The 26,717-nt window shown below is 45.9% G+C and overlaps 1 protein-coding gene across 1 annotated transcript in view; it reads left to right on the plus strand.

Moving 5' to 3' along the window:
* PRKCH (protein kinase C eta) overlaps positions 1-26,717 on the plus strand; it is an 895,425-nt gene that overhangs the window by 476,069 nt on the left and 392,639 nt on the right. The window contains exon 6 of the mRNA XM_069638927.1: positions 2,426-2,555. Coding sequence (XP_069495028.1) covers positions 2,426-2,555 — 130 coding nt within the window. The remainder of the gene's footprint in view (positions 1-2,425; positions 2,556-26,717) is intronic.

The following is a 26,717-nucleotide window of genomic DNA, read 5'->3' on the forward strand; positions in this document are numbered from 1 at the left end:
GATAGAAGAAAGCGGGATCTCACTGGGAGAGATTCCGCCCTTGGGGACAAGGACTCCCGTTTCGCAGAGGAACTCCCTAAATTACTCACCCACAACCCACCACAAACAACTTCACTTCAAAGAGAACATGAAGAACAAGTTAATGTTTGTTACTGTGGTGCAGAAACTTTAAAACAACCTGAGCAGGAATATGAATGCAATACTGAGAAGACGATTAAGTAATGCACAGTGCTCAGACAACAGAGAAAAAGGACTTTGATTCTCTGCTAGCGAGAATGGGGTGAGCGCTAGGCAAGTTGTGATACGTGTAGCACTATTTAAACTAAGACGCATACATCAGACAAGCTACAGGGCAAAGTGCAAGATTAATCCCCAAGGTTCCATATAATTATGTCCCTGCAAAAATGTCGCCTGGCAAAAAAAGTCGCCAAAAAATTGCCCTTTTTTGCGGGGACATTATTACATGTGACATGCGGGGGACACCCCTGCAACCCTTGTGGAGCTTTGTACGTGTGTCGAGTGTGGTTACTGTCCCTCATCCATTTGTAACCAGGATGGAGAAAAGCTAAAAGGCCCAGGGCGACCAATAACTTCCAGATGAAAGAGAAAATCTCGAAGTGGCAACACTCCTTCTGATATCCTTAATGTAGGACATCGAACAGCATGGACACTTTGTTCTCATGCATGTTTCTGTTACTCAAATGAAATATTAATCCTCATCCAAACAGCTGAGCTTGCATTTCAGAGTATACATTTCAGAGCCTATGGATTGTGGATTGCGATATCTGCTGTATGGTTGCTATTCTCACAAAACCTTAGCAGTGCTTTTATGATAGCTTTAATAGGATGGAGCTCAATATTTCAAGTGTTCAGGATTTCCTCTGATTGATAGGAGGAATGAGCTGAGTTCAGTGAGTCTGCAGTGAGTGGAAAATGAGGAACGAATGAACAATGTGTCACCCATCCGGGGATTGGAAGCTGTGATGGCGTCATCCACTGAATGGTGCAATTCCTCCAAGTGATTTAGGTTGGATTCCTGAGGGCTACTTACCTATCTCCTGCCTTATGTGTAAAAGGGCCATAGCTTGGGTGTCATATGAGAGGTTCAGATAAAGTGAGGGTGCTCAGGAAGATGGCCGGTTGTTTGAGCCGTGGCAAGAAAGCACTTGTCCATGACCTTATAGCAAGAAGCAAGGCTAGCGAGCCGGCTTACACAAAGAGTAGCAGTTTGTGATACCACTTGCACTTCACTTCATGCACAGTCTGCTCTTCTGTCTCCAGCTGCCAATCAGGCGACTCACAAGTATAGTTACACTGAAGAACTATTGCCCACTGTGGCGGCTCAGAAGAAGGACAGAGACTTATATATTCTATTTAAGAGCTTTTATTGAACAAAATGAAATTATGTAAACTCCCAACTATCCCTAAACTACGGGGTTTCCCTACCTAACACAAACTAGCTAGGGTGCTCGTCAGTCACTGGTGAGCCCAACAGGAAGATCTGTCCTCTGTCCAAAGCTGTCCCTACTACTAACAAAATAAACAAAGACACAGGAGAAGGCTCATTTTAGCATGATCTATCCCATACCAAAAGGTGGCAGATGCAGCCAGGCTAACTGTGCCGACACAATTACATTTGGTATGCTCTGTTATAATTTAGAGACCAAACGTGTGTTGTATTTAAATCAAAATGGCATGACCAAGAGCCGTCATTGGTTATATTTAGCATCTGTAAATGTCAAGGAGAATGATCTCAAATTCGCTACAGCAAGTTCTTGATAGCTTTTGATATATCAAGTGATGCTACCCAATCATTTTAGATGCACTGAGTTCGAATCGCCTCATCCCCTCTGGCTCGTTGGCGATCACTCTAAAAACGAATGCCACGGCAGCAAATTCTGCCAATGAAGGGCATCCTTATGAGTTGTTGTGTACCGGCAAGACAGGCAGGTTTTAATAATACCACATGTTTTACCAACCCACAGTATTATTAGTTTTGCAAACCATATGTGCTATAATCACCCTGGCAGGAAGTGGCGTTATCTCCACCACTTTCACAGGTGGTATTACTGCATACAGTACCACTGTATGTGCCCAATGGAGTCCATGTGTTGGGGAAATATGTCGAAATTCCAAAGGACTCTAAATTAACTGGCATATTTGCATTACTCCATCCAGCGATAGTAGCTGAGTTTGGCGGTATTATCAAAGGTGCCGCAGCCAAATTCATAACGTGGCTGTAAGTGAAGGGTCCACCACCCCGACTCTCCCCAATCTCCCCATTTGCGCAACTGGAACTGCGGTAACCTGTATACGCTGCATGATTTGAAAAAGTCAACCCTCTATGTATTGGCCATTTTTGTAACACATGTTTTTAAGGTTGTATGCATTGCTCTCTAAATGTCGCTGTATTGTTTTCACGCAGGTCTGCGATCAAAGATTTGGTATCAACCTTCCGCACAAGTTCAGGGTCCACAATTACAAAGTGCCGACGTTCTGTGATCACTGTGGCTCTCTGCTCTGGGGTCTCGTGAAGCAAGGACAGCAGTGTAAAAGTAAGTCTCCGGCCATTGCCACTTTGTTGTTCCTTTATGGCAGCCCTGTTCTGAATCCCTGAGCAATAACTATGTTCTTTGCCAATATGTTGAATATGTGCAGAGGAGCTTGACATGTGTCAATCTATCTACAAATTAGATTTCATATCCATTGCAAAGTGCCCCCGCTGCAAACCTTGATGGTCTTCAACAACACACTCATGTGGGCCACAGTGCCACGTCCCATACATTATGTGGAATAGTGCAGGTCAGAGCAGTGGTCAGTGTCAGTGTAGAGTGGAGAAGACAAAGGTCAAGGGCTTTTTATCACAAGGCTCTGTAACCTGTGGCTCTCCAGATGTTTTGATCTAGGACTCCCATAATTCATCCTGGAGAGCCAGAGGTTTCGCAGCACTTCTCTATAAGGCCACAGGATGTCGAGGGGACGTACAGTATACTTTAGAGGTATAATTGCGCTTTTTTAAATCTCTTGCCTGTTGTGAGATGTTCTATAATTTGACAAAAACGTTCACTTACCTCTTATTTTGGGGATATATACGTTTAAGCGAAACAGCTGTGTCTCCTAAACAAATATCAAAAATATTGAAAGTCAGAGAAATCAGCTTAATAAATGAGTAAACGAATGAGCACAGGAAAGTGCCTGCAGGTGTTGAGCTTAAGTGAGAAACAGGTATTCCTTTAATACTCTTTGAGGGGTCTCTCTGCATCAACGCAACTCACACCTGTAAGAGCAAGCGTGGAAAAGGCTCACCTGCCGCAGTAGTTTTTCTGACTACATCTATGCTGTAATTTGCGCCATCTAAACGGGTCATCATGGGATTTGGAGGATCAGTAAAAGTAGGCAGTATTTCAATGAACACCTGTTTTACCGTTGTGACATGGCCAGTAATCTGGAGACATCCAGGGCCAGTCCTAGCCCTGTAGAGGATGGAAGCAGTTAGGCGGATCCCACTTCTGCCACCACCTTGTGCCAGCATGTTTGTGTGAAGACCATTGTTCTTGTCAGCCTTGCCGCTGAAGATACTTGCCAGTGTATTTCTCTTAATTTCAGGGCTCCAACACCACAATCAGAAGTTCAGAGAAACTATCCTACAAAAGAGAAAGCAGAATCATCGCCTGACTGCTGCAATGATCGGCCACAGAGAGAGAAAGCAAGCCGTTGGTGGGAAGGGAAGCAGATGTGCTGCTGCATACTTACACCAGAGGCAGCGGTGCCTCGCAGAGAAGAGAGAGAGAAGCTACTTCCATACACGATAGCACTACAGATCTTGCAGATCAAGAAGGCAAGCCCACAAGACCACACAGAGGCCCCCTAGACCACCTGAGACCAATTGGGAGAAGATCCACCAGCCCCTAATAGACTTACAGAGAGACCACACAGAACAGTTTTGCAGAGCACAAACAAGAACATTGGCCTTCCGGGGCCACCATATTTTGTAAGCGGCGAGCCCGTGCAGGGAGAGTGGGTGCGTCCTTAGCCCACTACTTCTGACTTTCCACAATATATGCATGCCCCGGTTGGGGAAGTCGGGGCCAGACTGGACAGGGAAAGAGATCCAATCCTAGCCAAGAAAGAGGAATATATGCTGGAGCAGGAAGAATTGTGGATTATTCAGGGGAGTTTAAGAGGTGAAAGCGATTTCTAGAGATGGTGGGGCATTGGCTAAAGAGTGGAAGTAGTACTACAATGTGAGAGTGTGTGATAGTGTGGTGAGTGTGGTTAGGTGAGTCAGTGTAGGGAGTTGGTGTTAAGGTTATGAAACTGAATGAGTAGTAGTTGAAGAGTAAAGAGAGAAGTGTTGTGGAGATGTGAGTAGTAATGTGGACGAGGGAGTGATGTAGTTGGAGGGAGGGAGGTATCCATGTGGAGAAGGAAGTAGTGTGGAGAAGCAAGTAGCAGTAGTTGGAGGTAATAGTGTGGAAAATAGGTAGTAGTGCGGAGGAGGGTGGAGTAACATCAAAGCATAGAGGCAAGGATGGAGGCAAGATTAGAAGGTGAGAGACAACCAAAGGAGAGTAGAGGGACGCCTGATAAGAGCTGGGTAGCGTTGGTGGAGGAGTGTCGTATGTAGTACAGCGAGGGGAAGGAAGAGGAGAGCAGCGTGAGCTTGATCGATTTAAGGGCAAATCGAGCAGGGTATCTCTAAGGCCAGTTCACAATCTCTGTAGAACACTAATCACTGGATAGAGCAGGGACAGTCTCAGGAAGTCCCTGAGGGTGCCTTGTCACATAAGGCATCTTGGCTTACGGTCCTCCCACCTAGTATAGGCAGTAACAGTCAACATTTGCCATCTCACCTAGGGCCAGGGATGCGTAGGGTAGGGAGGAGGTGCTTTTCAAGATGACAGAGAGAAGGACAGTCATAAGACCCATTGAAAATCAATTCTAACCCTTGAACCGTCTCTTGAAGTGATTCTGTGCCATCTGTGACACCATCTACCACATTATGGGCTAGATATGGCATGCAGTAGATACTGCATGATTATGGGTTCCAATGCTGCCCATAAATTCCCTTTAATTTTGCCTCCACCCTCAAGCCCTTTTTTCCCTCCACCATTGTGACAAGAAAGACACAGGGGAGTCACAAATTGTACGATAATGCAGACATTTCTAATGCGGACACGGTCTACTGTGAGAAACATGAAGGTGTCTCACTCACTAGTCCCATGTGATCTGTTATCCAGGCGGCCAGAACATGGCCATCCCTATTGGATCCAGTTCCTGGGGGTGAACCAACGAGGGAGGATCACCTGGATAAGGGGTCCTTGGGGAGTGGAAGTGGGACAACTAAGGGTGAGACAAGGTATCCCCTTCCTTATGACACCTTTTCCCCATCCTGCCAAGTAGGATATTTAGAAACTCTACCCCCACCCTCCCCTTTTCCAACACAAACACTTTCACACAATGTGAGCTACAACGGACTAAGACCTGAGACATTTACCTGACATGTCCCAACACAAGGGTCAGGCAGAGTCAGGCAATTGAGAACTGCACACAAATCTGACCGCCCTTTCCCATCAGGATAAAAGGTGGAGCACAAGAGCACACTCTGAGCAAGGCCGAAAGCACAAGGATGCAGCTATTCCAGGACGCCAGTTCAAACGGAGGAGAAAGGCAGCAAGACCTGAAAGGACATCAAGAAGGGAGTTGCCCTTGCCCTTTTCAACCCACACCCGCAAAGCCTCCGATAAAGAAAACATAAGACCGGGAATCGCAGCTGGCGAATGGTGTGACGGATATCAGCGGTACGTGGAACCCTCCCGCAATGATAGCTAGGGCAGGGAGACGTGGTTGCCAGCATGGTAACGTTCTTGACTTCAGCGGCAAGAGAAACGCAAACGACTTCAGCACAGCTGGTGAGTCAGAAGAACCTGCTAGCAGACCGGACTGTGTTACACTGAAGGTTGCAGTGGCAACACTAAGAAGATTAATAGACAGAGATATTTTGTTGTGAATTAACCTGTAACCAGTGATCGAGTGGTACGGCGCCACGTGGGCGCTCATTCGTAGGTCTGTAGCTGGTACCCCTCTCCTGAACAAAGAGAATGTGGAAATGAAAACAGTATTAACACTTCAAATACCACAAGGCCATAGGGAAGGCCGGTATGAGGGTCAAGCCAAATCTCTCGTACAATCGAAAGTCATTGATGCGTGGAGAAGCTTTTGACAATTGTGAAATTGTGAACTCGACTGGGGGACTTGTGAAACATGCGTTTGGGCCCGGCTGAGGGGAATGCTGTGCAAACTGTAATTTTGCAAAGCCGCATTTGCTGCAGGCTTAACCAAGTGAGACGTGATCGCCCTTCGCAAGTCTCTGTTTAAAATTGGCAAATGCTGGGAGGTCTGAGCCCGGATGAAGATATGATTAAAATGGTGGTAGTGAACCCTGCTTAAAAAGTCATTAAGAATTTTGAATATTACAAATGAAGAGATGATTAAAATGGTGCGAGTGAACCCGACGGAGGGACATCAAGAGAAAAGCATAGGGAAGTGAATCCCGCTCTATGAAGAAGCTAAAGTGAACTGCATTGGGTGAAGGGTAATCACCCGACGTGAAGATTAACAGAAGGAACATTTTGTTTTGTTGTTTTGGCATATCGGTCCATTTGAAGCAAGAGACTTTGCATGAGAAAAGACTTGGGCACAGAAGGCCCTGATATAGGGAAAAGGAAATGTAAGCTTGTCCCAGAGAAGCCTAGGAGTGTGCTGCACTCAAGAGTCCCGCCTTGTCCTGTGCTAAAAAACATGGGGAAGGGGAAACCCCGGCCATAACATGCTGACTTATCATTTTGTGAACACTTCTTTCTTTTCTTGGGAATAGTATCCTACACTATTTTGTAGCATGGCAGTAAGGGTTGGCAATACGTTTTCTTAATATAGGCCCGTTTTATTTTGACTAGATTCCACCAGGATGGTAATATTATTATTTGATGGTCGTAGCTTGCTCCCATCTTAGATTTAGGTTTAGATGAGGCGTTTATCTCACCCATTATACAGTTTAATAAACACCCTTGAACTGTGATCACTTGTGTCTGTCTTAATTTGCTTGAAGGCCTTCCTTACACTACCCATTTGTCCCTGGGGATGCACAAGGTGTAAAAGGGGCATTACCAGCTTTTATTTGCATTCTTCAAATTCGTTATAATCATCCTCTAGATAGCACGGACATAAGGCAGAGATTGAGAAATGGTAGGGAGTACTGTGCTGTGCTGACCAGATTCGTTTGGGAAACTTTGGGCTGGTGGATAGTTGGCAGATACTGTTGAAAAGGGAACGGAATATACATTTTAGACTATGTACCATGTGGATTGCTCGTGAATTGACCTATTGGGCACTGTGTGTTATTTATTGCCCATGTTTTCATATAGTACTTTTCACTTGATTTCGAATGGTGCTGCCCTATTAGGAGCCCCAGACGGTGGACTTCATTTCAGGCACATTTAAACAATGAAGAATTTTTGTAATATTATTTCTGCACCTATTACACAATGTGTATGTCCGAAGTAATGGCTCTTATACCAAGATTGTTTAGGACACTCCTAAAGTCATCTGGTAGGGGCATATTCTCTCCTATCATATGAAAAGAGAGTGTCATACCAGGGGTGGCAAAGGAAAATCCTAGGTGGGTACTTCTCTATCTGGAGATACGTCACACATGAGGTACGCCATTGACATGCATTTCAAAATGATTAGAGGATCCATGAGATTCCACAGAAACCGTTGTGGCATGAACCACTGCATTCCGGCATGCATTCCCAACCCTTTCTTCAAGCAGGATATTTGGCTGCTCACATCATTAGTCCTAGTTCCTTTCACCAATTCTTGGCTCATCTTATGCCTGACCTCATATATATCTGTTCCCTATGTTGATAGTCACCTTCAATAATAGGTGTAATTAAATCTGCCTTAATCTCTGCCTGGGGAATCCTCCAATCATTTGCTGACACCCCACATGGCAAGTCTTCTCCGGGACGTAATTTGGGGGTTGCAGCTGCGGCCCATGGGGTCTCCCTTGCTACCCCTGCAGTCTTCTTTGCTGCTGCTGTATTAAAAAAAAAGAATGTATTGGTTTTTTTTAAACAGAAACTCCACAGAAACTCCTGGCCATTGGAGTAGCGTGGGCCCCTGCAGCCCCAGCAGTGTGGGGGGGGGGAGGCAGTCACACCAGGTGTGGAGGGCCCCAGCCCACTCCTCACTCATCAGGGTGAAGGCTTGAAGCGCGAGAAGGAAGCGATCAGTAGGGGTTGGAGCTGACACTGACATGTGGCACCTGTCACATGGCACGTTCAGCTCCAACCCCTTCTCCTCTGGCTTTCTTGAGGCTCACTTACAGGAACCAGGAAGCTCTCCGAGCTTCTTGAGTATTGTTTTTGAGCAGCACAGAGGAGCACAGGGTGGCCTGGAGTGAAGGACCGAAGTGTGATGTGTATTTTGCTTGTGTGAAGTGCCTGTTAGATGTATGTATGTGCTATGTGTCAGTGAAGGGTGGGTGAATGAGAAGAAATGTGATAGTGTGTGTGTTTCAATTTTCTGGGTGTGTGGGTGGGTGCCTGTGTGGAGAATGTAGTGAGAGTGGATGTAAGAGAAGGTGTAAGAGTGAGTGTCTGGTGGTTGAATGAGTATGAATGTGATAGTGAGTTTCAATGTTCTCGATGGGTACGTTTCTGTGTGGCGAATACAGTGTGAGTAGACGCAAGAGAATGTGTGAGGGTCAGTGAGTGGTGGTGGGTGAATGAGTTGGAATGTGAAAGTGTGTGTTTGAATGTTCTGGGTGTGTTCCTGTGTAAAGAAGCAGCGCAAGTGGATGTGAGAGTTTTATGGGTGAGTGAATGGTGGGTGAGTAGTAGGAATGTGAGTGTTTCTGTGTGTAAATGTTCTGGGGGGGAGGCTTGATAAGTAGTATTACTTTGTTAGACTGTCATTTTAGTGTAGCAGCCTGTATGCTTCTTATTGTAGGATGACTTTTTATTAACTGAGAATCTATGATAAAGCAAGGATGATAAGTGTTCTCATTGATCTAGACTGGCTTACATTGGAACAAGTTTGGACATGTTTTCTTATTGTGACATGTCACTTTTAACGGGCAAACCAACAGGAGTAGTGTCTTACATAGGTGTACTGGCGGTATACAGTCTTTATATCAAAAGAATTATATACCGAATCACTTATATATCTAGATATTTACCTTGAAAACCCTTATATCGAATATATTTATGGTGGGGTAAAGGGTTAATTTTTCTTGGAACGATTGGGGTGGGTTTTTAGGGGTCAGAAATGGATGTTTAGGCTGTGACCCCCCCAAATTAAAAATAAATGAAAACAAAAAAAAATTCAATATTCAGGTTTTCAAGGTATATGTTTCGATATATAAGTGATTTCTATATAATACCTTGGTATAAAGACATATAACCGAGTACTGGCATATATTGGCAGAGCCAGCTTTGTGCCTAGTGCCAGTAATAATACCAAAACAAACCCATCTCAAAGGTGAATACTAGCATATGTTGGTGGACCCAGCAGTGGAAAAGTATGGGCACAACCAGCATTGTACTGTTTTCATGAGTTACCCTACACTGTACAAAACCGATTGCAAACTGTCTGCCATTTTACCCAGATTTTCACAGAAAGTGTGCTGTGTAATGCACCATTTTAACCCATTATTCAAAGCATTTTCTCATGGGTGGGGGAAGAACAGCCGCAAACCTCCTAAACCCATTTTCGTTAGTTCTGGCCCCCTCACTATCTCCGTCGCAATCACATACTTGTAACAAATATTTACTTTTCAATAAAACAACTCACCAACCACCACTGGTGGCTGGTATGTTTGGGACCAGGCACCACCCCTTCTATTTACACTAGGTAAAACATTGAAGCTTTGATTAAAAAACATTTACTTCTTACACTTGGAGTAGTGCATGCCCCTGCAGTGGCATAATGTTCATGGACATTGCACACACATGGTGGTCTGGGCCGGCCTGGGGTGTGGCGTGCCCTGTGCTTAGAGGAGCGTGGGAGCTACGATACGCACATTTTGTGCTATGCCGCTGATTGGGCTCTGCTCACCTTGAACGCATTCAAGTGGGATGTGAATGGTTGAGAGGGGCCGCAAACTCGACCAGGACCCTGCTCTCATGCAACACTGTTTAAGAAAATAAGTGCGGGACACAGATCTCAGAAGTGAGAGAGCCATGGAGTGACCCACTCCTCCCCATTCAAACTCCTTCTTGGAAAGGGCTTTGTGGAAGCTTCATTCACAGGCCGTTCCTGGGGGGTCATTAATAACGTACTTCGCACATAGAGCACTGAAAATCGTAGATGCATTGAGCACCACACTTGATGGAAGTGCAGCACACCCTCCCCACACTTCACCCCGTTTAAAAAGATTGAAGAAGAGTCATGTATCAAAGCCTATGTCATTAAGGTATTATGTTCGGCTCTGGGTTGTGGGGGACAACATGTGGTTGCTTGTCACATAACTTAAAGATAAATGCACCAGTAGAAAGATGGCCTGAGCTTACACACTCACAATAGGTTTGTTGTATCGTACTGGTAGCTGATTCATAGATGCAATTATAACCAGGGAATTTTATTGATACTAAATCCTGGTCAATGATTTAATTTTCAAGTCTTGCTCGTGCAGCATTTTGCTTCTGAGTAAACAGACAGCGCACACCTACCCAGGTCAGTGCTTTTTTGGCTTGTTTAACACATCAATGCCACAGATAACGAGTACTCTTGTGTCCATTGATCTATGGATGTTTCATACAGTAGCTGTTGCCTGCATTAGAGATTTCGGCTACCCAATTACAAGCACTGCATTATGTATGTTTTACATATAGCCTCCACATTGAATCTGGAAAATTACATTCCCCAAATGTCTGATCGTGGACAAATCTCGCCTCCCTCTGTGCCTTGGTTCTTATATCTGGCTGAAATGAGACGCAACTGAAGGGTGGGGGTCAAATAACATCTCTTCCTGTGATTTCATCCGAGGTCAAAGGTCATCCGATGTCACTTCTGCTAACCTTGGCATTTTGGTGAAATTACGTCCCTGATTCTTCTGCGAGTGTTAGGCATGGGCTGGAGTGGGGAAACTCATTCAGTGCTGTCCCTGAAGCTGCAGCCCTGTACAACAGAACGGCAGAAAAGGGTGGCCCCTGTGAAGCACCACCCAGGCGCATAAGAAAATGTCTGAAAATGCTGAGCTGGGCCTTCATTATCATTGGAGAAGGGGGTGGCTCTTCTGGTTCAGCTCCCTTGATAGTTCAGAAGTGCTGGATTCTTTGGAAATATACATGCAGGCAGAGGCCAGTGGTCCTACTTTGGCCTACGGCTGATTGACTGATGGAAAAGAGCTCTAATTTGATTCTCTGTTCTAGGGGAAACCAATGGTGACTTTTCAGAAGAAATATTTTGGCTCCTTTTTAGGCTGAGAGTCATTTTCACTGCACTGTTAGACAAGTGGAAGGTTAACGAGAGTGGATTTGGGCTCCCACACATATAGCCCATTGAGGTAGTCCAGTCTGGTCAGGACCACTGCCTGGACTTCTCCCACATTATGTAGGAACTCTGAAAACAGAGGATTTCCATAATCTATGATGGTCATGTAGGAGTGTGTGAGTCTTGATCGAAGTCTGGATTCAAATGTTAGGTTGGCAAGTGGGTGGGTCTTTTCTAATATTGTCAAAACTACCCAAATCCTTCCTCCCTTCCTCCTCACCTTTGCCTTCGTGGGCGTCTTCCTGTAGAGTAGCCCTTCTTCTCCTGCGTGTTTCCTTAGGCTCTTTAGTTTTCTTTTTCTCGTGTAAATAAGGTCGGTCTCCACTGGAAGCCACGCTGTTGGGGAGAGAATCCCCCAGAGAGCGAGGCTCCGCAGGGAGACCGTCCTCCAACAGGGAAAAAAGCCTCCCGGCAAAAACCCTGTGCTGAATTGCTGGATTTCTGGATTGCCGGCTTGCTGGTTTGCGGGATTGCTGGATTGCGGGATTTGGAAGGAGACCTACTTCCCTCTTTGTGTAGTGCCTGGGTTCCGGACGAGAAGCCTCGAGGAATCAGACGCACTCCTTTGCCGACAACGAGGTAGCAGCCGGGGGATATAACCAACGGAATAGTCAGGGGAGGCAAGAAGGTAAGAAGCGAGGAAGCTGGAGCTGAAGAGGAAGTTCCGATACACGGGGTGTACGGACGAAGGAGAGCGGAACAGGAGAAAAACAGGTAAGAACAAGGTAGTTGAAAGTAATAAAGACAGAGCAGCAACCGAAGGGACGGTCGCGGGAGAGAAAGTCAGAAGCAAATAACGCGGAGCGTTAGCTCACAGAATGAAAATACACTAGCGTTGGCAGCACGGAGAAAGAACCGAAGGTGCAACGCGAAGAACGCCAGCACCGTCTCCAGTATAAGAAGTGGGCGGCCATCTTGAAAAAGCACTAGACCGCGCACTGCGGAACGTTGCAAGAACGTAACGACCCATTCAATGGCGTCTCCATGAGTGCCACAATTTCCATTGGGGAAGCATGACAGTATGCCTCCTTCTCACCGGGGGGCCTCCCGGTTTCCCTGGGTGGAGACGATGAAACTTCCGAACTAGCATGGGAGCATGTATATGATGGTGGGGTTCCCAAGTGCGTTCTTCAATAGAGTAACCCTTCCAATGGACCAAGTATTGGAGCTCTCCCTTGAAGTAACGGGAATCCACTAGATAAGAGACCTCATACTCCTCAGGTTCACTGGGCTTGTTATATGTGAGTCGGGTGGTTCTTCTTCGGTAAGGATCTGGACGGTATTCCTTCAGCAATGAGGAATGGAACACCGGATGAACTCGACGTAGTTGAGTGGGAAGTTCTAACTGGAAAGCCACTGGGTTGATCCTTTTCTTGATCTTGTAGGGTCCGATATATTTTGGCGCGAATTTCCCAGAGTGAACCCACCGGGGTAGAAACTTTGTAGCCAACCATACCTTGGACCCTTCTCTCCAGGGTGGATTAGGAAGTCTTTTCGTGTCAGCCCATCTCTTGTACTCCTTGCGGCTAGCCGATAATGTATTACCGGCGAGCTGATGGGTTTCCTTAAGTGATTGAACTAAAAATTCAATAGAGGGCAATCTTGAAGGTTCAGGTAGTCCTACCGACATATGGCGAGGGTGATATCCATATGTACAAAAAAACGGACTCATTCTGATGGCCGTGTGGCGGGTATTATTGTATGCAAATTCTGCAGATGGGAGATAGAGATTCCAATCTTCCTGTCGCTGGCTACAGAAACAACGTAGGTACTGTTCCATAGTTTGATTCAATCGCTCAGTCTGTCCATTGCTCTGGGGGTGAAAGCCGGATGAAAGGGCCCTCTGAATACCCAACTGTTTACATAACGAGGTCCAGAAAAGCGAGGTAAACTGGGAGCCCCTGTCGGACACCACTGTCTGAGGAAGGCCATGAAGTTTTACAATGTCTCTAAAAAAGACTCTGGCTGTTTCCGGAGCCGAAGGTATTCCTTTTAAGGATGTGAAATGAGCCAATTTGCTGAGAGAATCCACCGTAACCATGATGGCAGTCTTCCCTTGGGAGGACGGAAGATCGACCACAAAATCGATCGAAATATGAGTCCACGGTTGAGATGGTATTGGTTCTTGTTGAAGTAGACCAAGCGGGCGAGACGTTTGGTGTTTACTGATGGCGCAAATAGGGCAAGTAGCGACATACGTCTTGACATCGCTATTGCAATTGGGCCACCAGAAATATCGCGAAACCAGATCCTGGGTAGCTTTCTGGCCCTTGTGCCCTGCCAATGGAGTGTCATGACACCAGGACAAAACAAGAGTCTGCAGTTCCTTGTCGGGAAGATATAAAGCTTGTTTTCTGAAGTATAATCCAGATCTTTCTTGTAACTGCGCTCCTAATGCCTGGGAAGGTTTATTGTGGGTGAGACTGTCTCTGGTAGCATTGAGAAAGGTATTGGCAATGATCCGAAAAGATTTGTTCGACAGTATTCTTTCAGATCTCCTCGTTGATTCAACCTCCATACCTTGGCTTCGGGATAAAGCATCAGCCAGAATGTTTTCTTTTCCCGGGATGTAAGAAATAGTGAAATCGAATTGGGAGAAAAAATATGCCCATCTGGCATGCCTAGCATTTCTGCATTCCATTTGTTGGAGTATCTTCAGGTTTCTGTGGTCTGTACGAACAGTAAATTGATGAACAGCTCCTTGTAACAGGTGCCGCCACTCTTCACAGGCTAATTTGATAGCCAACAGTTCCCGTTCTATCACTGAGTAGTTCCGTTCACTGGGGGTAAGAGTGCGTGATAGATAAGCCACTGGATGTTCTTTGTCGTCTGTATGCCTTTGTAGCAGTACTGCACCTATCGCTCCGTCAGAAGCGTCAGCCTCTATTATGAAAGGATGTGCTTGGTTCGGTTGTATTAATATGGGAGCAGACGTAAAGGCTTGTTTCAATGACAAGAATGCCTGATCAGCTCCGGGAGACCAGTTGAATGCCACTCCCTTCTTCAGTAGGGCTGTGATAGGAAGTACCATGTTGGAAAATCTCGAAATGAATTGCCTGTAAAAGTTGGCTAACCCCAAGAACCGCTGAATGTCCTTGACGTTCTTGGGTGTAGGCCATTGTAAGATGGCTTTTATCTTCCCGGGATCCATACGTATTCCTTCCTTAGTCAAGATAAAGCCAAGATAGGACACTGAAGAGGAGTCAAAAATACACTTCTCTGGTTTCACAAATAATTGGTTCTGCAGGAGTCTTTGAAGCACCTCCCTTACATGATGGTGATGTTCTTTGGGCGAGTTCGAATACACCAATATGTCATCCAAGTATACCACTACAGTGGAGAAGAGAAGATCCGAAAATAACTTGTCAATAAAACGCTGAAAAATGGCAGGAGCGTTTACTAACCCAAAAGGCATTACCTTATACTCAAAATGACCTAAGGGTGTCCGAAAAGCGGTCTTCCACTCGTCACCAGCCCGGATCCTGAGTAAATGGTACGCTCCCCTCAGGTCCAGCTTTGTAAAAATGGTGGCTCCTTGTACTGCCTGTAAGACCTCCTTAATAAGAGGCATCGGATACCGGTCTTTGATTGTTACGTGGTTAAGACCACGATAGTCAATGCACGGTCTAAGTTCGGAGGTTCCTTTTTTGGAGATGAAAAACAATGAAGCTCCAGCTGGGGATTTCGATTCCTGAATGAGTCCATTATGAAGGTTACTGTCTAAGTATTCTTTGAGAGCCTGACGTTCCGGCAAAGATAGAGGAAACATCCGCCCAAAAGGGATTTGTGCTCCTGGTACAGTCTCAATGGCACAATCTCCATTTCTGTGAGGAGGAAGGAGATGTGGCTGATGATCTAGAAACACTTCCCTGAACTCCAAGTAATGAGACGGAATCGGGTGAATAGAGGCTGCTGACAAGGACTGTGCAGAATCTAATCGAGGCGGAGAAATAAGTCCTTGAAAACAGCTCTCGGCACAGAAAGAGGACTTGAAATGAATGGTATTGGCTGTCCAGTTGATGGTAGGATTATGGCGGCGTAACCAAGGGATCCCCAGAATGACGGGGAAATGAGCTGCACGAATGAGGTCAAACACCATCATCTCCTGGTGTTGAAATATCTTGATGCTGACTGGCTCTGTTTCAAACTGGATGGGTCCGGAGGATAAGGGAAGGCCATCTACACCTTCCACGGGTACTGGCTGTAATTTTTTGCGAAGGGGTAGCCCGTTCTTCTCTGCCCATTGTATATCAACAAAATTTCCAGCGGCACCGCAATCCAACATTGCAATTACTTCCCATGGTTCTGAATGTCTGCTTGTGAGTTGAACGGGAAAAACCATCAGACGAGTATCGTCATTGGAAGGCGCCGGTAAGTGATTTACGCAGGGAGTCGATCTTCTTTCCCCGGACCTTCCCCTGTTCAGGTTCGTGGGGGAGCGTTTCCCTGTCGTCGAGGAGGTACTTCTGGACAGTTGCGTAAGAGATGTCTTTGAGAACCGCAATACATACAGAGACCTAGGTCTCTTCTCCTCCTTCTTTCATCCGAGGTTAACGGACCTCGTGTGGTCCCTATTTGCATAGGTTCCTCTCCCTGAGGGGAACCTGCATGTCTATCCTGGGAAGGTGGATGGAATATAGGCATCCGTGTTGCTGGATTTCTTCTGCGTTCTTGCCTCCTTTCGCCTATCCGGAATTCGATTTGGAGAGCCAGAGTCACTAGATCCTGAAAAGAAGGTGGTCTTCCGGTCCTGGCTATTTCGTCCTTGATCTCGTCATTTAAACCTCGGCGAAACAAGGTTTGTTTGGCAGAATCAGGCCAATCAGAGTTTACGGCGAGTCTCGTAAAGGACGAGACGTATGTTTGCACATCCAGACTACCCTGTTTGAGATCTATTATTTGTTCATAGGATGAGAACTGAACCTCAGGTCGTTCAAATCGTGTCTTGAACAATTGTGTAAATGCTGCATAGTCATTAATAGCAGGGTCAGACTGGGTTATAAGAGGGGTTGCCCAAGCTAAGGCATTCCCAGCTAGATTTGAAACGAGAAATCCCACTTTTGCTCTGTCGGAGTCAAAGGCTCTTGGGCGGAAGACAAAATAGATCATGCAAGAGTCTAGAAATTCCCTTAGGGATCCTGGATTTCCATCGTAATTACCAAAAGGTAGAGGGAGAGGAGGCAGATCTCTCCTATGATCATCACGAGTATTAACTTGCTGACGTAAGATCTGGTTTTCGTTCTTAAGTGTCTGTACTTCTGCAGTCAAACTTTGTATAGCCCCTACTAGCTCTTGATATTGTTCAAGCGAAGCCATTGATACTTCCTGGCGTTGCACGCTGTCAAAACTACCCAAATCCTTCCTCCCTTCCTCCTCACCTTTGCCTTCGTGGGCGTCTTCCTGTAGAGTAGCCCTTCTTCTCCTGCGTGTTTCCTTAGGCTCTTTAGTTTTCTTTTTCTCGTGTAAATAAGGTCGGTCTCCACTGGAAGCCACGCTGTTGGGGAGAGAATCCCCCAGAGAGCGAGGCTCCGCAGGGAGACCGTCCTCCAACAGGGAAAAAAGCCTCCCGGCAAAAACCCTGTGCTGAATTGCTGGATTTCTGGATTGCCGGCTTGCTGGTTTGCGGGATTGCTGGATTGCGGGATTTGGAAGGAGACCTACTTCCCTCTTTGTGTAGTGCCTGGGTTCCGGACGAGAAGCCTCGAGGAATCAGACGCACTCCTTTGCCGACAACGAGGTAGCAGCCGGGGGATATAACCAACGGAATAGTCAGGGGAGGCAAGAAGGTAAGAAGCGAGGAAGCTGGAGCTGAAGAGGAAGTTCCGATACACGGGGTGTACGGACGAAGGAGAGCGGAACAGGAGAAAAACAGGTAAGAACAAGGTAGTTGAAAGTAATAAAGACAGAGCAGCAACCGAAGGAACGGTCGCGGGAGAGAAAGTCAGAAGCAAATAACGCGGAGCGTTAGCTCACAGAATGAAAATACACTAGCGTTGGCAGCACGGAGAAAGAACCGAAGGTGCAACGCGAAGAACGCCAGCACCGTCTCCAGTATAAGGAGTGGGCGGCCATCTTGAAAAAGCACTAGACCGCGCACTGCGGAACGTTGCAAGAACGTAACGACCCATTCAATGGCGTCTCCATGAGTGCCACAATTTCCATTGGGGAAGCATGACAAATATCTTGGAGTCTGTATTTGGTTTCCTGAGGCAGGACATTACCAGGGCTATCTTAAGGGCATATGATCCCTCTTCTGTACTTAGAGAGGCATTTTAGAAGGAGGAGATAGTGTCTGTCAGTGAATCTTGGGGTGTTTTGAAGAAAGAGGAGTTTCATGGTTGGGCCGCGAGAGAGAATTCTTTGAGTCTGTTTTTTTCTTAAACAGTGTTTTTCTGATACGGGAAGATAGGAGTTGAACACTGTTGCGGAGTAAGATTTGTTCAGATGGAGAATGTTAATCTTATTTCTGTTATCTCTTTAAATGTTGTGTGCAAAAGGTGGTGATGTCTTCTACAGCCTTTAGGGTGTCTGGGGAGTGTTGCTCATTCCTTGATGGGTTGTAGAGTTTGTTTAGGATTTTAAACTCTTGTGCAGACTTGGCTTCTGAGATACTTTCCTGCAGGTGTTATGTTGATTTATAGTGTGCACTGCTACCACCCATAACTTCAGATTTTTAAGGGTAGATTTAGTCCCCTTAAAGTTATTTAAAGAGAAATCATTAGAATGTGTAATTGCAGGGGAAGACAGTCTATTTAGGGCAATACTTCTAGATTCCTTTCCATTATCTTTGGGAGTAAGGAGGATGTTTATCCTGAAATACTTTTAAGGATGTTTGTGTGGGTAAGTCTTGTTCAGGTTTTATAGTACTTGTGCCCAGAGGTACGGATCTTATATGTGATTCAATGATTATAATGACAGTAAGCCATTACCTGTTTTAGAATTTTGGAAAGATGTTCCCTTTCAAAGGACACATACTGTGTCTCATTCCACAGGATCCCCTCACCAGCCTGGGCCTTGTCTCGTCCCAGGTAATCCTCCCTCAGTAGACCAGCCCCCAGCTCAGGATGAGGAAGCATCTGCCTTTACCTGGCCACCTGGGAGGAGACTTTAGGCAGTGAGGGATCACTGAGGGTTCAGTGAGGGATTTGTAGGATTCTACACAGAGTGCAAAGGAGAATCTGGTCAGGGAAGGTGGGGCTATGACGGTTTACATATGCACAATGGGGATACCAAGTGAGTGGGGAGGGATTATGTTACAAGGCCATTACCATGGCCATGTCAAAGTGAGAAGGGGAGACGGAGAGGGTCGCAAATCCTGTTCCCAAAACCTTGGTGCCAGAATGCATCTATGCAGACCCTTAAATCCTGCATGCAACTTGATAAAGGTACTCGCAAGTCTATTTCTGTCTTATGTACAGTATGTGAAGCAGACGAGCTGCAGAGTGTCAACCACCAACTAATGCCTGTAAGGGAGGCATTGTATCACACGTATGACACTGACACAAGAGCTACACGTTTCAAAACCTTTATTACATTTTTGAGGTTTGGAAAAACTCCCACTTTGCCCTATAGCTATGATGGGAGTAGTCTCCACCATCAAATAATAAAGAAAACATAATTCTAGTCAGGCTATGTCAAATCAAAAATGGCCTTTGCTTAAAAAAATGAATGCCTGCCCTATCTCATATACAAAAAGTGTGTAAAGGGGAATGTGTATGCAAAGGAAAGTCAGTGTTATAAAGCATCAAGATGGCCGACTCAGCTCTCTTCCCCACATTGGACAGCACGGAGTAAAGGCAGCCCCCGTAGACAGGATGACACACTCTGGCTCAGGTTATCAAAAAAAGTCAAGTCAAAACATGGGTCAAAGGCCCGCTTGGCCCTCCAGGTTAAAGTCACTTATTTTTAGGTTCTTTCACAGTTCAACAAAAGTTAACCTAGGTCTCCCTCTGTCGGGATCGGACAGCCCAACAAAAACTACCTGATTCAACATAGATCTCCCTCAGCACCTCACAATCACAGTACTTGCAGGGTTCCCCTTTCCCAAGCTTAATTCACCTTTGTTAGATGCTACCTTCCCCTAACTTATTTCATATTCAAGGTCTCAGTCAGTCGGGCTCGGACATTTCACTGATGTCGAAGACTTTCGAGTGTGCGAGGCTTTTCCCATAGACCTCTGCAGGACCACTTTGACTTTCCTTTCAGCTCTCCCTTATGGTATTTGCCCCAGTGTGTCTTGGTCTTGGTAGTTCCACAACACAATCAGAAAAGTTCAAAGAAATCTTTCTCTTAAAGCAATCACCTTTTAACTTCCCCTTTTCGCCTGGGTTAATCTTGACCATTGCGCATTTCAGAGTGCGTCCACTTTTCATTATATAACAAACATCAAACATTTCACAGAGACTTTCAAGTGGGCTATTTCCATTCGCCGGATCACTCAGCTGCTCTGTAGCACTGGCTTCACAGTTATCAGTGACTTTAAAGTTCACTACAGGTTTGCTTTCTTTTGCGTCTCATCAGCACACACGTAACCTTGGGAGATACACTGTTGTGGCTTCTATCTTTCCTTGACACAAACCGGCCTTTCATTTCTTTCGCTAACTCACTGGTTGTGTGCATTCCTTTCTTTTCTCTGCGGCTTTGATTCATAAGTCAAGCTTAATACCACAGGTTTGGCCTCGCCTCCCCAACTCTGCCGTTCACCCGGGAGGGTCGCTGGCATCCTTGAAACACAATGCAGGCTCCTTTTTATCTGGGATTTGGCTTTCTCTGAATATCCTACATGTATTCCCAGAGGCAACGACCTCCTGCAGGGATCTTCAAGGTTTCCCTACCCCTAGCTCTGGTCCCTCGATCGGTCGTCCTGCTCCAGTGCGTTCGCCTTCACCCCGGAAGTTTAGCTCCTTCTCGTGTCTCGCCTTGCTGAGAGTGTGTCTCCATTTTCTGCCTTTTATCCGTGTGGGGGTAGCTAAATTGTATCAGATGTATGTGATTAAGGTGAAGTGCCTGACTTTGCCTGATCATATTAACAGGACATGTCCAGTGGGATATGAAAGTGTTAGTCTCTTTACTCTCAATCCTCCTCTTTCTCGGCCCAGTGTTTTTGTATAAAGGGGGCGGGGGGAGTTGGAACGGTGGAGAATCCTATAAAATAAGATGGGGTATGGGCACAGGATAGGGGGGGAATACCCAGTGGTCGAAGTGTAAGAAAAGAAGTAGTGGAACTATGTTCCCTGCTAGCCTGTCCGGCTTCTCACAAACCCCATCTCCCTGCCCCCTCCCACACACAATACAAAGCCCCAAACACATTTGCCTGCTGTTTAAGGGAATGTTCTGTGCAGTGCACTGAAAGTGCAAGTTTGAACCTCTTTCTACACTGTTATTTTAAGACGAAACCGTTCCGGAACGGTTTCTTTTTAAAATAGAAGTATAGGAGCTGTAAAACTTAATTTAAAAAAAGTAGAGGAGCATCGCTCCCGCTGACTTCGACCACTGGGAATACCGCGTCTTACCATCGGCTGTCTCACCCCCCATTCCCTGAAGATCTCTCACCTAGGTGATCCTCCCGTACTGGTCCACCTCCAGGGTCTGGATCCCAAGGTGATGACTGTGCCCTGCCCACCTGAGAGAGAGATCCCCGGGGACTAGTAAATGAGACACCCTTTGGTTTCACACATGCCCTATGCTCACATCAAAACCTCAGCGATCAAGACACTGATGAACGGAAGCAACCCTGCCAGATGCCATCGATCCCGGGTCTTGCGACAGCAGCAAGGAGACCCTGAAAAATAGAAGGCGGCAATGCCATACCCACGCAAGTACACAGCAAGTAGTGGTTTGCTTCAACACCCGCCTGTTTGCACCACCAGAGACTAGTGCTCAATCCTCGACTCCCAGGGACATGAGAGAGTGGCCAGACCCCTGTTCTAGAGACTTTACTTACCGGGAAAAAGACCACCATGGGAACCACTGCATGGGCTGAGGCACCGAATTGGCAGACCCACTGTGGTTGAACTGTTGTGTTTGATCTGTGGTAGCTCTTCACTGAGAAAGGGGGTGGGACTTTGTCCTATTTTCAAGCTTTTTTCTGCACATAGAGGCCGTGAGCAGGAAAGAGGGGGGCAGATTGGCTAGGGAAATCTGACCAATGGCAGGAAGATTGGAACAGGAAACAGGAAGCTGTGGGTTTTCGGGGCTCGGTCAGCAGTGGTGGAGGACCAAGAGACCAGTAGGAAGAGGGAAGGAGCAGCAGAGCGTGGAGATGTCTATTGGAGAAGGTGAGTTGTTGGATCATTGAGTGCATGGATACTGTGCATGATTGTGTGGCGAGAATAGTTCGGAGGGGTAGTTAATGAGTGCTTGTGAAGTGTTTGTTACTGGGTAAAAGAAGAGTGTTTGAGTAAGAATTGTGGTTAGAGGGCGGAGTAGTGGTTGGAGGAGGGAATAGTGGTTGTAGGAGGGAGTAGCGGTGTGGAGGAGGGAGTGGTGGAGGGGGCAAGAGGCAATATCAAGGGGTGGAGATGAGAACAAGGAGGAGTGAAACGTCGGAAGGACAGAGAGTTGGTGGGAGGAGTAAGAAGAGGAAAGGTAAGCATAGGCGTGAGTGAACAATCCTGATTTCAACTAAGTGCAAGCCATTTCCCTATATCCCTTAAGACACTAACACCTTAATAGGAAGTCCCTGAGGGAGTTAGAGAGCCAGTGTCTTAGAGAGTCATCCGTAGCCCAAGACAGAAACAGACACTATGGGTTACCAGTCCATAGGCCTAACCTGGGGTTCTTGAAGCTTTGGTTAGGGAGGACATCCCACAGGCGACAAGAGTGTGGACTGGCCTTAAAACACACAAATATTTTAATAAAAACCCTTAGATTTTCCTAGAGTCTCAAGAGTGATTTGTGGGTACCACCTATGACAATCCTCTACTAAACTTGAGCAGAGGCGGAAAGGTGGGAGTAAAGGTGGGGGGCACAGAGAAAGACAGGATAGAAAGGGACAATATAAGAGGTGTGAGCAGGAAAGTTTGGAGAGGTGTGCCACATGGCCAAGTAGTAGAGGGCCCACAGTGTAGTGATATGAGAGTGTATTGTATGGTGTTTTTTGTCTGTTTTCTTCCCACACCTGCCTCCAGCCCTTTTGGTGACACTGTCCTCTTCCCTCAAACCTTATCTGGGCCTCCTCTGCTACCTGGTCTCATTTGCAGCAGGACTTGTGACCTTTGCTACTAGCCCACTTCTCTCTGGCTTTTATCTGTTTTAATTTCTCCCATCCACCTCCCGCCCGGAGTGCACCTCCTTCCTCCCAACTCTGGATTTTTTAGAGCATGTTTTACTTGGCTTTCTTCATTTTCCTACTTCCAGGACTCCTTGGCAGCTCCTTCCCTCTCTCGTGTATTCTTAACCAATCCTCCTTTAGATATCTTTCCCCTTAGCACCCGATGTGAATTGCAGACAAAGAAAAGTGGGCCTCCTGTTTGGCCCTGTTTAGATCTGGAAGACCCCTGACTCTTACATCAGACTCCTCAGGCAATCAATAAAGCGTTTGTCTAATGCCCTTTTCTTCACAGCCCATCCCTACTCCCATCAGGCAATACTAACAACACAACTCTATCACCATCATGGACTCCACATCACAGCGACCTCATCCACATTCCCCTCAAGTCAATACACAGAGCGCCCCTACCAACGCAAAGAAGCTGAGGCGGATGCTCATTACTGCCTGCTCAGCAGTTTCACATGCATTTGACATTTCAGAGAACCACTACCACCACAACCTAAAACAAGGGCCACTGGAATGAAACTAGCAATGACAAGGGGGCAGGATACTTCGAGGGTCCCAGGTTGCTGGCAAAGCCTGTGCATCATTTTGCATCCTGGGGTAGGGCCAATGTTAATGGAGATTGCAGCGATCACCCCTGCATCGGGGGGGGGGCATACATGGGCGGTAACGGCCCACCAGCCCAAGCCTTGGTAAGGGTTCAGAAATAATATTCATGTCTTCACCTTTATTTACTTCTGAATCATGCTACTTATGTCATATAAAGATAGTACGGAGCATATTTCATTTTAGCTAGACCACGTTCTTAGCATATTCTTATACTTCTAGTTGGCACAACATGGACCAGCATGATCAAAAAGTGTTCCCATTGGTGGCCAACACCAAACATTGCAACATTGGGCCTCATGACGGGTCCGGCGGTAACCCTGCCAGAGCACTATTGGACTCTATGGGAGTGGGGCCACGGAAGCACCAGCACATTGCTAAAAGTGCCGGTGCTTCCGTGATGGCTTTGCTTACCATGACGGCTGCGCCCAGCAAGATCAGACCTGTCGGGTACAGCGGCTCCGGCAAGCAAACATGTAGTTTGCCGGTCCAGAAACAAGGGTGCCGGTGAGCTTACCGACACCCTTGTTTCCGCACCGGCAAACTTGTCATGAGGCCCATTGTCTTTCAAATCAAGTGGTAGATCGGCCTTAGGCTGCAATCAAACAATGGCTTGCAAATGATACCCTGACTCACTGACACAGGTAAGTTAACACCTTTTAAATAATGTATCGTTTTAAAAGTGCTAACGCATAGGTGATTTTCACCAATACTATTGTGCAGTTTCAAATCAAATTCTTAGTAGCTTTAACTGTAACCTCCCTTACTATTGTTAGAATGTGTTCAACACATTGATGAAAAATCATCATGCGTTATGGCTTAAGTGTCAAAAATAGCATTAAAAGAGGAAGCTGACATTTCAGTGTTACTTGGAACATATTTTTCATCAGTGAGTTGTAGCGGGGGAGGAAAAGGAAACCACATGAAAGAGATGAAGGTTCAGAGCATCAGACGGGGACTGCACTGCTTTAAAGTACACAGTGACAGGCACATAAAACTAAGACTAAAGCACAATTATTATTCCATTTCCTAACCCCATACATGTGACTTCCTGTCTCCAAAACACTGGCTGTACGTTGATACAGAGATTGTCAATTAAAATTAGAAAAAACTAGCACCTCCCGTCTTTTAATAAACTTGCCACGTCCTGTTTACTCAGCTGCACACCGTCTATTTCCATGATTACATGTCGTTTTTTAATATGCTTTCCAAATGTCTGCACTTAATTAAAACTCAAATAAATACACAAATATTTATCTTTTGACTCCCTATTCTCAGTTGCACGTTTCCAAAGCCATGCCCTTGAGCACATGCCACTGCATAACCCAGGTGCCTGGAATTGTGAGCCATATAATGAACTCTTAGTGTTGAACAGTTGCAAACATGTGTAAACTGTGGCATTCTATGCCAAAGGAAAGAACAGAGAAGATGCATCAGGCAAAGGGTAATGCCCAGAATATTTCCATACGTCGTTGGGTGCTTCTAATGGCGGATTGCTTTCACCAGCACTGTATTATCACGGCTGTTGATAAGAAACCATCTCTGTGTTTTATAGTTGGGGTCAATTTGAAATGTTTTGACAACATGTTCTACATAACTTTCCCAAAGTGAATAAGCCTGGAAATTAGGCGGCAGTTCATGGGTCAGACCTGTCAGTAAGCAGTGTTCTTAAGAACGGGGTGATGATTGTGTGTTTTAATCTTGATTGGAATCTTAAAAGGTCCCACATCTCCCTCCATAGTTTCAGGTTTATCGTCCACGTAAAGCTTTAGGATTTCTACTCATATTCACAGAATGCATACTTATCTTATGGTCTACAATGTCTTTCTCATTCACAGAAATATATCCTACTTGTGGTTTGATTGTCTGCACTCCTTGCTAGCCTGCTCACTATTCTACTGCCTACTGCAAGGGGGCAGAAGTAGACACGGCTCAGTGAGGTGATGTGTTTGTGGGCATAAACTTTTAGGGAAAGCAAATAAAGTGGAAATCCTATATGTCCCTATAAGTAAGAGGGGTTGCTCTGCTTTAAAAAAACACTAAGCATATTATCAGAATGTCTGTCAAAAGAAAAATAGCCCCCTGTCATATGTCCCAAACCTACTTCTGTCTATAATACTAGCTTTACCCTGATGCCAGAAAGCTGGTCCTTCCTTCTGGAAGGGTTTTGATAGTTTGTGACTCACAGGAATTTGCTCTTCTCCTGGCCATCACTAGGCCTTTTCATACATTCAGACAGTTTGTTATATATTCAGAAAGTTTGTTAGTTAGGTAGTTCCTTTAGTTAGGTAGGTCCTTTAGTTAGGTTGTTCCTTACTGTTGGGGAGTCTGCTTCTTCCCCTAGTTGTCGCAAGACATTTCTGGGCAGTTTTGCACAGACCGAGTAGTAGGTTTCGCTTTCTCCAATCTTCTTATCCAACTTTTTACAGTTTCACAAGAAGGGGGAAATAGATCTCCCTTTCTCCAATGATGTCCTAGGCTCTCCTTTCCTACTCCAAATGGTGTTTGTGGTTCGGCCAGAGAATATCTTTCTCTTCCCATGGGTCTTCTCTTGTAAAAAGGTATCTCTTTTTCTCTCTTCTCGGTACAATTCCTCCACTTGTTGAGGGGGTCCGGGGGTGTTCCAAACCCCTTTCTCAGATTGATTGTCTTTCACTCAGGCCCAGTTCACTGTTTGGCCAATGCAATTCCTTTTTCCTATTACCATTCAGATCCCAGACACCTTTCTCAGGTTTATAATTCCTCTCAATCAGGCCTGGTTCACTAACCTGCCAGCCACTGTTTTGAACATACAATCTTCCAATCTTCTCAGCATTCGTGTCCCAGAGCCCTCTCTCCGGTTTATATTGCATCTCAATCAGTCTTGGTTCCGAATATACAAGTCTTTCCAGCCCATCTCTCAGGTTTATAGCATCTCTTAGTCTGGCTCGGTTCACTAGCCTGCCAGGCACTTTTGAACATATAAAGTTCTCTGGGTTTCTTCCAAGTACTGGTACAAGGAAGATGATGACTCTTGTAACTAGTTTGATTATTTGCATGAATTGGTTTTAGCCCGGGATCTTGCTTTTGCCCCGACTTGGTTTTATTCCACACATAAGGGTCACACTAGGGATTTCACACTGTTCCCTGCTTCGTAGGGCACCTTCCCATTTATTATCATAGTTTGCTTCATCGTTTCTTCCAACCCCAGGGGCTTGCTCCTTACCGCTGCTCCATGGGCTACTTCTGTCTCTGGTTCACCAGGCTTCTCTCGTTGGCTCTCGGTCTCTCTGAGTTTCTC

Source organism: Ambystoma mexicanum, chromosome 14 (genome assembly GCF_040938575.1).
Source record: "Ambystoma mexicanum isolate Mex_15411 chromosome 14, UKY_AmexF1_1, whole genome shotgun sequence".
Classification (NCBI taxonomy): Eukaryota; Metazoa; Chordata; class Amphibia; order Caudata; family Ambystomatidae; genus Ambystoma; species Ambystoma mexicanum.